General features: G+C 43.7%; 2 protein-coding genes across 2 annotated transcripts; one reads left to right on the top strand and one right to left on the bottom strand.

Annotated features, from left to right (window-relative positions):
• The first annotated feature begins 39 nt into the window (after positions 1-39).
• On the top strand, positions 40-2239 carry ATP5MK (ATP synthase membrane subunit k). The gene is made up of 4 exons (XM_036385622.1): positions 40-122; positions 972-1069; positions 1160-1255; positions 2117-2239. The coding sequence occupies exons 2-3, from the start codon at positions 983-985 to the stop codon at positions 1250-1252; spliced, it is 180 nt and encodes a 59-aa protein (XP_036241515.1). The 5' UTR covers positions 40-122; positions 972-982; the 3' UTR covers positions 1253-1255; positions 2117-2239.
• Positions 2240-3370: 1131 nt separating this feature from the next.
• Positions 3371-13300, bottom strand: TAF5 (TATA-box binding protein associated factor 5). The gene is made up of 11 exons (XM_036385621.1): positions 12789-13300; positions 11406-11646; positions 10415-10730; positions 9574-9737; positions 8984-9119; positions 8347-8467; positions 8046-8175; positions 6863-7027; positions 5754-5931; positions 5433-5610; positions 3371-5152 (listed from the first exon to the last, which is right to left on the bottom strand). The coding sequence occupies exons 1-11, from the start codon at positions 13291-13293 to the stop codon at positions 4935-4937; spliced, it is 2352 nt and encodes a 783-aa protein (XP_036241514.1). The 5' UTR covers positions 13294-13300; the 3' UTR covers positions 3371-4934.
• Between the last annotated feature and the right edge of the window lie 909 nt (positions 13301-14209).

Genomic DNA, 14209 nt, shown 5'->3' with positions numbered 1-14209 from the left:
CCGCGCCCCGGGGTCCGCAGCCAATCGGCGCGCCCGGGGGCTGCGCGCGCCGCCCGCGGCCGCCATCTTGTGGGAGGGCGGAGGCGAAGGGCAGAAGCGCGGCGGGGACGGCGGCGGCCTAGGTACTAAGGGGTTGGGTTCTGGTCCTGCCGGGGCGGACGGCGGCTCTCCGCAGTGCCGAGGCACCTTCAGCCGCGGCGTGGTTCCCTCCGAGTCCCCGGCGCTGCCGCGTCCGTTTCCCGGCCCGACGCGAGCGCGGGGTCGCGGGTGTAGCCGGGCAAGGGCACCGGGCTCCTCCGGAAAACAGGACTCGTGTTTCCATGGGGTGCCTTCCCCTGCTCGGAAGGGCCCCTCGGCTCTTGTCCAGGCTTTTGCATCGGTCAGGCACGAGAAAAGATGTCCTTGGCTTCTCAAGTCTTTGCCAACAGTGTGTGGCACGTTTAGAGGAGCTGTTTCATTAAGCGTTTTACCTATGGCACAGTCAGCTAACGCTTACCTGGTTATACACCAGAGATAACGCTGCTGGGTTGGCTTAGATAAGAGCTAGATGACACACAGGAGCTGTGCTAGTGACTGCAGCGCAGTTCCGTGTGTCTGCTGCAGGGGCACCGAGGCTGCAGCATCTGCCGGGCTGGGGATCTGCGTCGGGTGTGGGGTGCCCTTGGGGGCAGGCAGAAGATAAGCAACAAATGTTTGTCCTAAACATGACATCCTCTTCAGAACAATATATCTCTAAACATTAAAAAAACGCTCTGCTTTTATTGTTCAGTGAACCCTTTATTTCTTTATCTGCTCCCATCACCTGTTTTATATCTCAAGAAAAAATGCTCTGGATGTGCGTACTCCTTATGTATATTCACTACTTGTCAAATGTCCTGAAAGTAGATTTGGGAGCAGACAATGTAATTATGAAGCTCAGTGTAGAGATTAGTTTGATTTTCCTATTGATCCTGTCCTGTCCTGTTTGTTAGGTCAAGCAGCCATGGCTGGCCATGACTCGGGATCTCAACACCAGTTCACTGGATTTCAGAAGTACTTCAATTCCTATACCATGATAGGCAGGAGGAATGTATGTATTAAGTACATTGTTTTGTAGTCTTGTATAATGGCGTTTTCTAGGGCTTAGACTGAAACTAAATTTAACTTTTCTGTTTTCCAGTATGTAATAGCAACATACACAGGTGTTGCACTCCTTGTCTTGTATTTCAAGTTTAGGCCTAAGAAGCAAGCTCCTGCTGTGACAGATAAGTAAAAGGTAAGTGGCTGATGTTCCTCCAAAATACTTCAGTGCCAGGTCAGGAAAGCAGTGACAAAAGATTAGTTGCCAATAATGCAGTGTAATGGGAGACAGAAACACAGGCTCACGGACTTCCTATTTACCATTTTAAACCTCAAATAATCTATAGCATTGACTTATTTGGGGGCATTCTAAATGAAGTGGGTTATTAAAGGGAGTGCAGAAAGGATGAGATACAGTGTTCTTGTTCTTCTGACATGGTAAATGGGACTAGGGATGGGATGCAGGGAGGAAGAGTAAGCAGGAAAGGAGGAACAGGAAGATGTTGCAGCAAGACACATCGAGCTTTGCCTACAAATATTACATGCCTCTGGGCTGCCCTTTTGCTGTAAAATAGGGATAACTTGCTTTGTAGGTTATGGAAATAATGAAGTAGTACTTAAGGACTTATTTCTTGACTGCATTAAAATTCAAAGTAGAGATTAATGCAATCTGTTAAGACCTTCATTTGAACAGAGTACAGGAGCACCATATGATGGAACTGTGCATGTTGCACACATGACTATTCAAGGCCTGTGCAGAAGTGACTGGACTTCTATAGCAACAACCAAGTGTTCAAAATTTTGGGGTCACTTTCAAATAAAGAATTTTCACAAAAATGGCATTTTGGCAAAACCTATGGGCAGTCCTCATAGCCTGAGGAAAGGGGTATAAAACAATAATAAAACGTTGGTGTGTGTTAAGGGGACATCAGCCATTTCTTCCTGGGTGTGCTGAAATCTGGCTGCTTGTAGCTAAAATAGTTTGGGCTTGGGACAGGGGAATGCTCAGTTAACATCGTGCAAGAATTGCTATGTTTAACCTCTCTTCTCTTGGCAGGTTCCTGGCATGTCTGAACTTCCAATCTGTGTCAGTGTAATGCAGGCTGATGACCTGTTGTGGCTAATAAAATATAAATAATTACGTGTTTTATTGCAAATATGAAATGGTCCAAAAAAGCCAGAGTGTGGTACTTGTCATTTTTCCTTCTTTGTCAAAAATAGTTGCTTGTAGCAGAGATGGAGCATCTGATTGTGTCATTGCTGTCTTAACTCTGCTGCTGTTGTAACACAACCTAAGGAGTTCTGAGCACCAGGCAGTAACCCAGGAAGGACCTCAGGGCCATTACATGCAAGGGCCTGGAGCTGATCCAAGCATCTCCACATGTCCGTGTCACAGCTCACATGGTTTGCAGCCATCTGGTTGCTCCCACTTTTTGCATTCCAGGCTAGTAGCTTACATGGAAACTGTGACATCTTCTGCCTCAGTTGTCTGTATTTTCCACAGAACCTCTTTGGTTTTGCTGGAAAACCTCTGAAAATAGCCTGACCCAGTTATGGTATTTGAGCTTTTTCTGTTACTGCTTTCTCTTGTGGAGGGAAGGAGGAAAATGTCTTAGCCTGGCAATGTTAAGCTCCTGTAACTCTCCACATTCATAAAGAGTGACCCAAATAGTCCAGTGATTACTTTTCCTGTCTCTTGTGAAAGGAGGTGCTCTACCACAGTTAGGTGTGTGCAGCCTCCTTCCTGCCCAATGCTCAGATGTGTCTGTTGTATTCTCCACAGTGTCTTTCTATAGCTCAGTTAACACTTGGTACCTTCCTTAGATGCCACAGTCGTGCTGATGCGGGAATGTGCCAGCAGCAGAGGTTGAACCATGCTAAAGCTTGCAAATAGTTTACTTCCCAAACTGAGGGAGCAGGAGGTAGGAATGATTGCTAGAAAAACGGAAAAATTAATTACAAGGTTTTGATGCTCTCCCTACTTCATTTTTTCTTAAAGCCGTTTTTGTACATGCTGTGCCTGCTGAACAAATCTGGTCATCTTTCCCTCCTGAGTGTTTGCAGAGATGGCTTCAGCTGTATTTAATTCTCCCACTAAAGAATGGTGGCTATTAGAGTATAATAATGACAGGAGCTAGAATCTGTAGTCTTCCTTTAGAACAAGATTTTATATGGCCTGGCTACTCATCAACTTAAACTTTTCTGATTACTTTGTTTCTATTAGCAGAGTTGTCACAGTTACAAACTGCTCTTGCTTCCATTCCAGCCATGAAGGGAAGTAAATATTTTCTTGTAACATATAGACACAAACTAAGGGGTTTTAGTATTTATTATGGTATCAAAAGTATAAAACTGTACAAAATACAAAGGCAGAATGTGGCAGTGTTTTCTTTAAGCTGTCAAAAATTGTACTTAAATCTAACTGGTCATATTAAGAGCTAGGAAGTTTTGTTGAGGTATCATTACACAAAAAAAATGTTTTATCCTTTTTTCTTTGAAGAAAATGTCTAGGTGAGCTTCCTAGTGAATTTTACACACTTTATTTTAATGTATAATGCCTGTAGGAGCAAACAAGAGATGAAAGAGGAGGTAGTTCTCCATTTAGTTTACCTTAGAAATGACAAGTCTTGTTTTCATTTTCACTAGAGAGCCAGTAGATTGTTCAAGTGTCCAAGTCCTTACTGTGAGGTAATGAGGAACACAAAACAGATTTCTCTGCACAAATCTTGTAAGAGATTAACTACAAATACCAACCCAAACCCAAGCCACGCTGGACCTGGCCTTTGGTGGAGGTTTTGGTTCAAAGACACAGACGTTCTTCCCTGTGTTCTGCATGTTTTACTCTTCTTTAAAAATAAAACACAGCTTTATTGGTAGTCCAGGAGGACTCACTGGGTACAATCTTTTTGTGGATAGGAATTGTCACTCAGCAGACAAGCTGGCCTTTCAAAAGCGAACTGACCACACACTTATCCTTTCCTGCTGCTATAATGTTTCAATTTCTTGGCTAGTTTTACTGGGCTTTTTATGTTAAACCTTATGCGGAAAGGATACAAGTTGTTAACGTTCTTTTACAGCTAACACAAAGTAAAGGGTTTAAGTCCACTTTTTTAATAGTGACTATTTCAGTTGTGCCTCAGTTCCCCTTTTTTATTTTCTCATACAATAAAGTATGAAAGTAAATAAAGTTCACATTGCGCTTCTGGTTGCTTATCACACTGACAGCACTGGCTACCTTTGAAAACAGTAACAAGATCTGTGTTTCTGACACCTCAAAAGAGCACACCAGTTTGAAATCTTTTCGGGACTCAGTACTTGGCTGCATACAAACCGTGCACGGAGCTTGGCAGTTCCCCACAAGCATCAGGACTGCCAGGCCCGCTCCGTCAATGCCCTGGTTGCTGCTATGATCTCACCACGCCTGCTGCCCAGCCCAGGCTGTAGTGAATCAAACTACATTCTTTTCTGAAAATGGACAGTTTTGCTTGTGTTTGAGACCGATGAAACATTTGCTATACATAAATTAAGTGCTTTAGAAAAAATCTGAGAACACATGTAAAGGCTGTTAACTTTTCACAAGTTTCAGCTGACCTCAGTACCACCTCTGGGAAGAGATGGCTCATTTCATATGTACGTATCTATGTTACCAAAAGCACCACGAACAGTTCTTCTTTTACAGCCTTTCAATCTCCAGCATTTTCAAACTGCAGATAAATATGAAACAGCAGAACTTAAAAATGCTGCTTGCATAAATTACAGTTTCATACTCCTTGTAATGGACTCGTGGGATCCTTCTGTTCAAGACATTCCCTCTCGTCTCACATCCTGAGGTCACTACTGCAATGACTTGGCACAGTCAGTCTCAGCTTCCTGATCTACTGTGAGCTGTAGGCTCCTGCAGCCAGCAGCAGGTTCCTGCGTGTGAAATGAAGATGAACAACTGGGGTTGATTTAGTCATGTATGTGCCCAGTAGCAAGTCCTGTGAGTTTTCAGGCAAGTTTATGTGTCCAGTGGCTGTAGTAAAGTCATCGGTTTCTAAATCTTCAAATGCCTTCACAGCATCCCACAGACGAACTGTGTTATCCATTGAACCTAAAAAGAAAAAAACAACAGTTTAAAGTATTTTGTTATAAAACAAATATAAAAAATGGTCCTGGGGAGCAAATTAACAAAAATTAAAGCTCAGAAAGCAAAAGACTATAGCAAGACTCATACAGCATACTGAATGCACAGATCAAAGTTACTAGTCCTTGCTGCTTTTGCTAAGCAAGTGATGCTACTTTGTCTTTCTCAATTTAAGGAACTAATTATATCATTCCTCTTCAGAATTATGGAATACAATGGACACTTCACTGTTCCTGGTGAATTTTACCTGATGCTAAAATCTCCCCATCCCTACTGAATCTGAGCGCATAGATAGTGTCTGTGTGCCCTTTCAATTCGCCAACCATCAAGCCATGTCCAATATCCCACAGCAGAACTCTTCCATCTGTTGCTCCAGTAGCCAGGAATCGTCCATTAGGAGAAAATGCCAAGGAATGAATTGGTCCCTAAAACAGACATAGAGAGGCAGAAAGACAAGTTAATTTAGTCTACTCACATTCAGTCAGTCAAGCTGTGTTCACAACAGAACTGTTTACAATCTCAGCATAGAAATAAAATCACTTTCACGCTGTCAGTGATCTGCCTTTACCTTATGTCCAGTGAATATTCTTACACAATTCCCATTCAAAACATCCCAGAGCCTTATAGTCCTGTCTGCTGAGCCTGTAGCAATATAGTTGGAGTTTGGATGAAATCGGGTACACGTCACATCTGCCAGATGGCCAGCAAAGATCCGTAATGGCTGGTAGTGATCTGTTGCCCACAGACTGAAAAGAAAAGCTGTATTAATAAAAGAACCCTAAAGAAGTTCAGTCATTGTGTCTGTTGGAGCAACCCTAGAGGAAGCCACAAAAATGCTCAGAGGGCTGAAGTACCTCTGCAATGAGGAAAGGATAACAGTTTAGCCTGGAGAAGAGTTGGCTCTGGGGAAACCTTGTTGTGGCCTTTCAGTACTTAAAGGATGATTAGAAGAAAGGTGGGGACAGACTTTTTATCAGGGCCTTTTTATCATTGCAACAGGAAAAGGGATAATGATTTTAAACTAAAGGAAGGTAGATTTAATCTAGATATTAGGAAGACATGTTTTACAATGAAGGTAGTGAAACACCCAGGTTGCCCAGAGAGATGGGAGATTCCACATCCCTGGATACATTCAAGCTCAGGTTGGATGGGGCTCTAAGCAGCCTGATCTAGTTTAACATGTCCCTGCTCATTGCAGGGCTGTTGGACTAGATGGCCTTTAAAGGTCCCTTCAAACCCAAACTGCACCATGATTCAACAACTGGTTGCACAATGAGAATAAAAAAGTAAATGTGGAGTGATTTCTTATGGGTCAGTTTATTGAATTAGGGTGTTTTTTGGAAAAACATACTTTTCAGAATGGGGAAATAAAGAATATTCTGTCAAGCTGTTCAACAATTAGAGGAGAATACTTCTAATCAGAGAGTCACTTAGGAGGACACCATCTCTTTAGTCATCAGGTATTACTAATGTGTGTTGAAAAGATAGAAAAAACATGAGATGATATAATGTGTGTTGAAAAAAAAGTAAAACCGCATTAACATTTATTCAGCATTTTAACTGACATAAAATTTCTTTTGAGTAATAGAGTAGGCAAGAGTATATCAGCTAATGAATTTCAGGCTTGATCCACCACAAACTGATCCAGATAAGTGAAAAATATATGCAGTTTCTTACCGAGCCACTCTGTCGTGTCCCCCAGACACAAAGTAATAACCATAAGGAGAGAACTGTGTATCCCAAACTGGATAATTGTGTCCTTTGTATCCCACCAAACACGTGAATGTTTGGAGACTCCACAATCTCACGGTGCCATCCTCAGAACAGGACAAAAGGTAGTTCCTGTCGCAGGAGAAAGTATAGCATAAAACATATCAAACTACACAGGGCTGTATAAATATTGCATTAACATTGTAAAATATCCATGACAGAAGTGTTCCCTCATCAGCACCAATTTGGCATGTCACCCATAAGTCAGCACTTCAGTGCAGTAAGCAACAATAACCAATTCAAGCAGAACCCAGGCATAGGCCCTTATGCAAAAAAAGAGATGATTTTACATTCATGATTAATTCTGATGGCACTTAATACTGAGGGGGAAAAAAAACAAAAAACACACCACAGAGGAGGTCTTTACTCATGAATTCCAGTTATAGGAAAAAATTACTAGTAAACTGCTACACTATATTATTTTTTAAAAGATCTTCTATTACAACTCTGGACAAAATTTCATGATTCCCTGAAAGAGAATTGATATCATGCTCTCATTCTCAAGTATAATTATAGACTTATACAATATTTGTTCCACACAAAGTTTACTTCTCAGCTGTGTTTCTGTAGGGGCTGTTTCCTGACTAAACACAAGCAAAAGCAAAACCTGAGACATTTAAAACTCTTTTCCACTGTCCAGACTCCCATTGTTACACAAAGCTTTAAAATTTCTTATTTTAAAGATACTGTTCCATACATTCTGAAATAAAGTCTCAATAGAATATGAGAAACTTGAAGTACGATGATGTGCTTCTGAGACTAAGTTTTGCAACACTCTAAATTATATCACTGATGCAGTACTTTTCCTCTCTATGTATCACTCAGTTAAAAGCCAGCTTAAACTACAGTTTTCAAAACTGAAGTTTTGTCATCTAAGTCCTAAATCTCCAAAACAGTGCTGCTATAGTTGATTTCAGTAATAGCTGACAGAGCTCAGCACCCTGAACTTTATGAGCATTACAGTTTCTTACAAGCTACATGAGCAAGAATTGCTTTAACCTGGAAAAAGCTGCATTAAGAATATGTTTTCATTCAGGAGCATGCAATTAAAACTGAAGACAAGCAAACTAGTTAGCTTGTAAACTTTTACCTATCGGGACTGAAGCTGGTGCCATAGACAGGTCCACTGTGACCATACAAAATCTTCAACTCACTTGCTGTTTTCTCATCCATGATCCTCTCCAAGACATCATCTGATTCTTTGTCAATGAGACTGAGGTCTGCAAGATTTCAAAGTTCACGTATCAGAATAACTGTCAGAGGTTCAAAGATAAAAGTCATCATGACATCATCTCAGTTAAGTATCAAGATTTAGAAATGTTTGCACAGTATCCAGAACACAAATGTCACAAGTTATGTATGCTCCTATTAAGTGTTATTGTCTTAATTACCTGCAGCTGTTTTCACACTACGTAGCTTTTTTGGAGTCACAGACCACACTCTGACAGTAGAGTCAGCAAAGCCTCCTACAATCATGCTGGAGTCATCTGTAATATCCACTGCAGTCAGACCCTACACACAAATATCCAGTTATACTGTTTGAATCTCTCATTATACATTGCAAATATTACAAAATTTTAAGAACTATTAAAAAGATAATTTGACTCATTTACAAAAATAGAGTGAATTACTGTAGGATAAACATAAACACACACAAATTCTTGTCCCATTAAAAATAAAGGTTTATGAATGAAGCGCAGTCAGAAGTGACAAAGAGTATTGCTTTTCAGTATTCCAGTGCAAAACATCTACTGCATTCTGTAGGAAATACTTACGACAGGAAAAGCAAAAGAAAGAATTATAGCAAAATCCAAGCAAGCAAATCCAAGCAAAACCGAGGAACATGAAAATTTTATAGTTTAAGGAGTCTTTGAGGAGAATTTTGAACATTTTGGAACATAAACTTGGCAATGTTTAATCCAAATACTCCAATTACCCTTGCCAACGCTATTATTTTTTTTTCTTTAGCAAGAGTGATGCTCATAATTTTGATCCCCTTAGCCCTATTACTCAAACTCTTTTACCAACCTGGTAAGCATTAAGGAATGTGTAGAAACAGATAGAGGGCAGGCACTCTGGCCCAAGACGCACTCGCCTCGCAGCTTCCTTCATATTCATTACTTTATCCAGCTTGTCAGAGTCTTTCAGCTCTGGCAGAGGAATTCTACACAAGAAGCACACATTTTTACAAAGTAAAAACACCTTCCTTACTGTTAATCCAGACAAAGTGAAACCTTTGCATGCAACCTCATACCTCAGTATTCAAATAAGAAACAAGAATTAGAAAATATGAACGACTATGTAGAAGACTGATGAGAAAGAGAGCCAGTAGCTTTCAGAATTTCAGACAGGTACTGGAACAAGATAAACAACTGAGTATGACCTGAAAAGATTAGTGGGTAACCAAGTAAAAGTTCATCAAGGGAAGTCTAGATTGACTTGATGGACAATGACAGAGTCTTATAAACCAAGGGTTCCATGACCTCCCTTAGAAGTCTTACACCTAAAGCTGTGTACAGCCAAAATAGCCAAATAAAAATGCCAAGTGAACAGAGATGCAGATTTGGCTTGACAAGACTGAATTTTAAAAACTTCTCTACACATCATTTCCTTGGTACCTGTTTTGGGGAGGAGCATTAGGGTCCTGTTTTTTACTTTTTGACCCTACATTATCTTTTTTAGGTTTTTTCTTCTTTGGCTTTCCTTCCTCATTTTCTCCTTCTTCATCTTCATCATCCAAAGGCACATCAAACTCTGGTTCTTTCAATAAGCCGAAGAAAACCTACCAGCCAATAAAAAAATCACACAAGACAAAAAAGTAATTGCTGTTCTTACTGAAAACCAGATTTTTTAATGGTAACTTTTCGATGTAGTAGTCCAAGCAATAGAGCTGCCCCTTTACAGCTGCTCTGTTTAATATTACAGCATATATTACTGCTTGGCCCATAAGGAACGTAGTACATTTTCTTCTGGTTTACCCAGCCAAATGGGTAACTTGATCTGGACAACTCTAAGTTCTCCCACCATCTCTCAGTCCTTCCTTAAAGTGCAATCCCCACCCTGCCTCATTTATTTGTATAGTACTGTGGTACTACACACACAGCTCTTCTAGTAACAACTGGTAGCAAGTCAAAATTACTATCTATTGTACAAAAGAGGAAGCCAAAAAGTAAGGTGTCCATTTTAAAACTTCAAAGTAATTAATGAGTTAATTTAAGTTTAGTTCAGTGGGCTGAACACAAGGTTGTATCTCAAAAGGATCCAGCAGTTTCATCCACCTGACAGCAATACATCTTGATCTCTCTCTACTCCTGTCAACACCTGTTTGTACAGTTCTCTTCCTTTGTTCTGTTCATGCTGTCTTTTAAGATCTCAAGTTATGATTGTCAATCTATACCAAGCTATCTCCCTGAAAGAGCAGGGAGATTTGTAAAAAGTGGAACAATCTTTGTCTCCTACCTTTGCTTTATTAGCCTCTCGTTTTGCCTCCCCAGCCAAGCTTCCAACCATAGCATCTATCTGTTGTTTACTGCGAGGCATTCCATCAAAGATATCAATGTAAAGATGCTCCTGAACAATGTTCCAGATCTGATTGTTCTGCTTTTCCTGCAGATGCCTCTTCAGGAGCTGGTAAGAGTCGCGGGAAATGCGCAGCACAAACTTGCTTGTTCTGAAGTCCAGCATGGTCTCGTTACCTTTCATGTGCTCTTTTTTGGTTAAGCTCGACAATACACGCAGGTCGTCCTGGTAATAGCACTCCTGATCCCCATGAAATCTATTGAAGCAATTTAAGATATGGTAAAAGGTTTAGTCACTCAACTTGTTATAAAATAGTTGTGGCAAGGGACATTTTAACTATTTACAGAACCATTTAAAGGAAAACAAAGTTATACTTTTGGATTGAAGTATTTCACAATTGGTCTGAATCCATGAAACAAATTAAAATCCTATTTTCTTCTCAAGTGATAAACAAGTGAAACATAGTAAGAGTACAGAAAGTTACAGATTAGCCAGAAATTAATTTCTTTAAACTCATTTGAAGATTTTCAATGTACATCCTATGATATCAGCAAATACTTATAGCATTAATTATTTTGGCATCTCAGTGCAATCTTCCAGTGATAAAAACTGACCCCACAATCTTTCCTTAAAAATGCAGAATCTCTTCATTGATACTTCTGCATCAAGGAGCCCATCAGCACACCATTAACATGGTTCAAACTCTGTCAATGCACAGTTCACTAGTTTGCACATCTTCCTAACAGGAGATTGGAAAATAATTTAAGAACAGTTACTACAAACCATGACACTGTTATCTGAGATTTCAATTCTCTTCAACTTTAGAGAAGAAAAGTATTACATACGCATGTATATGCATAGAAATAGCTCACAGATTTAGCCAAAGTAGCAAACACAAAATAACAGAAATGTACAAATGAAATTGAATTACCTTTCAAAAAAAGACTTGGCCTCACTCTCGTGTTGATTGTAGACCAATTCCAAGTACATGTGCACGAAGAGAGGATAAAAGAGCTGAGACAGCTCTGCCCGATGGCAGTCCAGGGAGCACTCGATGAAGTGTTTCAGGCCGCTGTAGTACTCCTCGTACAGCGTCGGGTCCCCCTGCTGGTTGTAGGCCGAGAGCACCGCGCTCACGTCCGGCTGGTCCTCCACAACCACCGCGCCTCCGACTGCAAAAGCACCAGCCAACAACAACAGCTGCTCAGACAGTCTGCAAGAGCCAGCAAACAAACAGCGGCCACAACCCCCTGGTCAGGTGAGCAAAACACGTCCTGTGCCCATTCAGCACCAAGGCTAAACAATGCAGGTGAGAGCACATCGGTCCAGCAGCCAGTTCTCTCCAGTAGTTTTTTGGGCTTTCCCTGCCAACTGTTGCTCACTTAGTGCCTAATTCAGCCAGAATTTTAAGTGTAAAGGAAGAAGCCACTAACATCACCAGAATGATTTGTTTTACTGCTAGGGCTAGAAACTCTTAAACAAGGAGCAGAATGCAAGACATACCCACTATAATTATTTTGTTTCCAGTAAATAAGCAAGTTAAGTAGACTAAGTGAACAATTCACCAAGACCACCACACAACCATCACGGAGCAGGGACACTGAACACTGACAGTTCTGTTCTACACATCAGTTTTTACACAGTTCCATTGTTTCGTCTTTTATATAAAAATGATCATATCTGGTGATGTCAGGAACAAGCTGACTTCATGCTGTACACTCACTGGAACTCAGACTAGCAGTTCCTGAAATTCCATTATTCAGTAAAGCTGCCTCACAGAACACCTTGATTAACAGCACTTAGAACTGAATTATCCAAAGGACATCTCAAGTACTCAAACTCGATAAGAAATGCAGAAAGCCTCGCGTACAAATATCCCAAGCTCCTTCACCAAAACATCAGCAGTCTGTACATGAGACCTCTGTTCTCATCCCTGCGGCCAGACCCGGGACGATCCCCGCTAACTACAATGGAACCTTCCTGCTCCCGCTACTCGATCGGTTGTGATGGGACACAAATACGAACGGGAGCACTTCTCGCTTCACAGTGCTCCCTGCAAATGCGAGAGACACCCTGTCCTTGGTCCCTTGCTCCAGGAGAGACGGATTTCTCCACGGATTGTATAAAGAAATGAGACATCCAGGGACCTCCCGGAACGCCGAGGGAGACTCTCGGTGGCACCGAGAACCTGACACCGACGCTTGTGTCCCAGCCTAATGGAGAGCCCCCGAGGCTGCGAGCAGCACACGGGCTCCCCACTTCCCGGGGTTCCCGCCCAGAGGAGGGACCGACCCCGCAGTCCCGCGGGCCTCACCTTTCCCCGGCGGCACGGCGGCAACTGCAGCCACGCCGGGGCTGGAAGTCGCGACAGTGGCGACGTTGCCTCCTATGGCGACGGCGGCAGCGCCGGTGCCCCGGCCGAGCAGCGCCTCGCCGGAGTCCGCGTCGCTGCCGGAGCCCCCCAGGAGCCCGGCGCTGGAGGGGCTGAGGGCGGCGGCACCCAGGTCGTCGCCGAGCAGGCGGGCTTCGCGACGTAGGATCTCCTCGGACTCGCGGAGGTTACTGCGCCGCAGGAACTGCAGTACGGCCACCAGCGTCTGCCGGTCCAACGCCGCCGGGGAGGCGGCCGGGCCCGGCGCCGCGGGCTTCGGGGGGGCCGCATCCCCACCGGCTCCCGCCGCCTCTCCGTCCGCCGCGGCGGCCGGGGCGGCGGCGGGAGCGGCGGCGGGAGGCACCGCGGGAGGCGGCGGCGGCGTCCCCGCCTCGGGGTCCGGCTGCACCGCCGCCACTTCTGCCGGCTCCTCATGCAGCGCCGCCATCTTGCGCCGCCTTCCATTCGCCGGCGGCTCACGGCTGCCGCCAGGCGCGGCCGCCCTTGCGACAGTGAGGGCAAAAGAAGGGCAACGCTGCCGCTGCCTCCAGAAGCGCGCGCGGCTTCGTTTTGCGACGCTGGCAGAAGCGCTTTGTGGCAGCGGGGGCGCGGTGAGGGGCGGCGGAGCCGGGGCGGTGTGAGGGGACAGGGCCGTGTGGGCACTGCGGAGCCGGTGTGAGGGGATGGGGCTGTGTGGGCACTGCGGGGCCGGTGTGAGGGGACGGGGCCGTGTGGGCACTGCGGCGCTCTGTGGGCAGGGCGGGTTCCCTGCAGTGCACCGGGGATGGCCTTGGGACTGGGGGCTCAATTAACGTAATTACGGCTGGGCCACTGAGTTGTCCAGATATTTCTAATACTGCTTCTTTTGTAACCGTTTTTAACAGAGATTCGATGATACTTGTCGAAAGGCTGAGAGGACTGGGGGTGCTCAGCCTGGAGAATGAAAGAGTTCAGGAAGACGCTGCAGCACCTTCCAGGGTCTAAAGGGGCTACAAGAGAGCTGGAGAGGGACTTTGGACAAGGGCATGTAGTGTCAGGGCAAGGGAGAATGACTTTAAACTGACAGAAAGCAGGTTTAGATTAGATATTAGGAAGAAATGCTTTACTGTGAGAGTGGTGAGGCACTGTCACAGGTTGCCCAGAGAAGCTGTGGATACCCCAGCTGTGAATTGTTCTGGGACAGGTTGCATGGGGCTTTGAAGAATTTGTTTCAGTGGAAGATGTCCCTGCGCATGGCAGGCTGTTGGAACTAGATCATTTCTAAGGTCCCTTCCAACCCAAGCAATTTAATTATGTTACAGAATTAAAACCTTATTTTGAATGAAACTGGTATTGTGTGATTGAGTCTTTCGGGAAAAATTAAG

The sequence above is a fragment of the Molothrus ater genome, chromosome 8, assembly GCF_012460135.2.
Source record: "Molothrus ater isolate BHLD 08-10-18 breed brown headed cowbird chromosome 8, BPBGC_Mater_1.1, whole genome shotgun sequence".
Classification (NCBI taxonomy): domain Eukaryota; kingdom Metazoa; phylum Chordata; class Aves; order Passeriformes; family Icteridae; genus Molothrus; species Molothrus ater.
The sequence above is the reverse complement of the archived record's forward strand: the minus strand, read 5'-3'. Positions and strand labels throughout refer to the sequence as shown.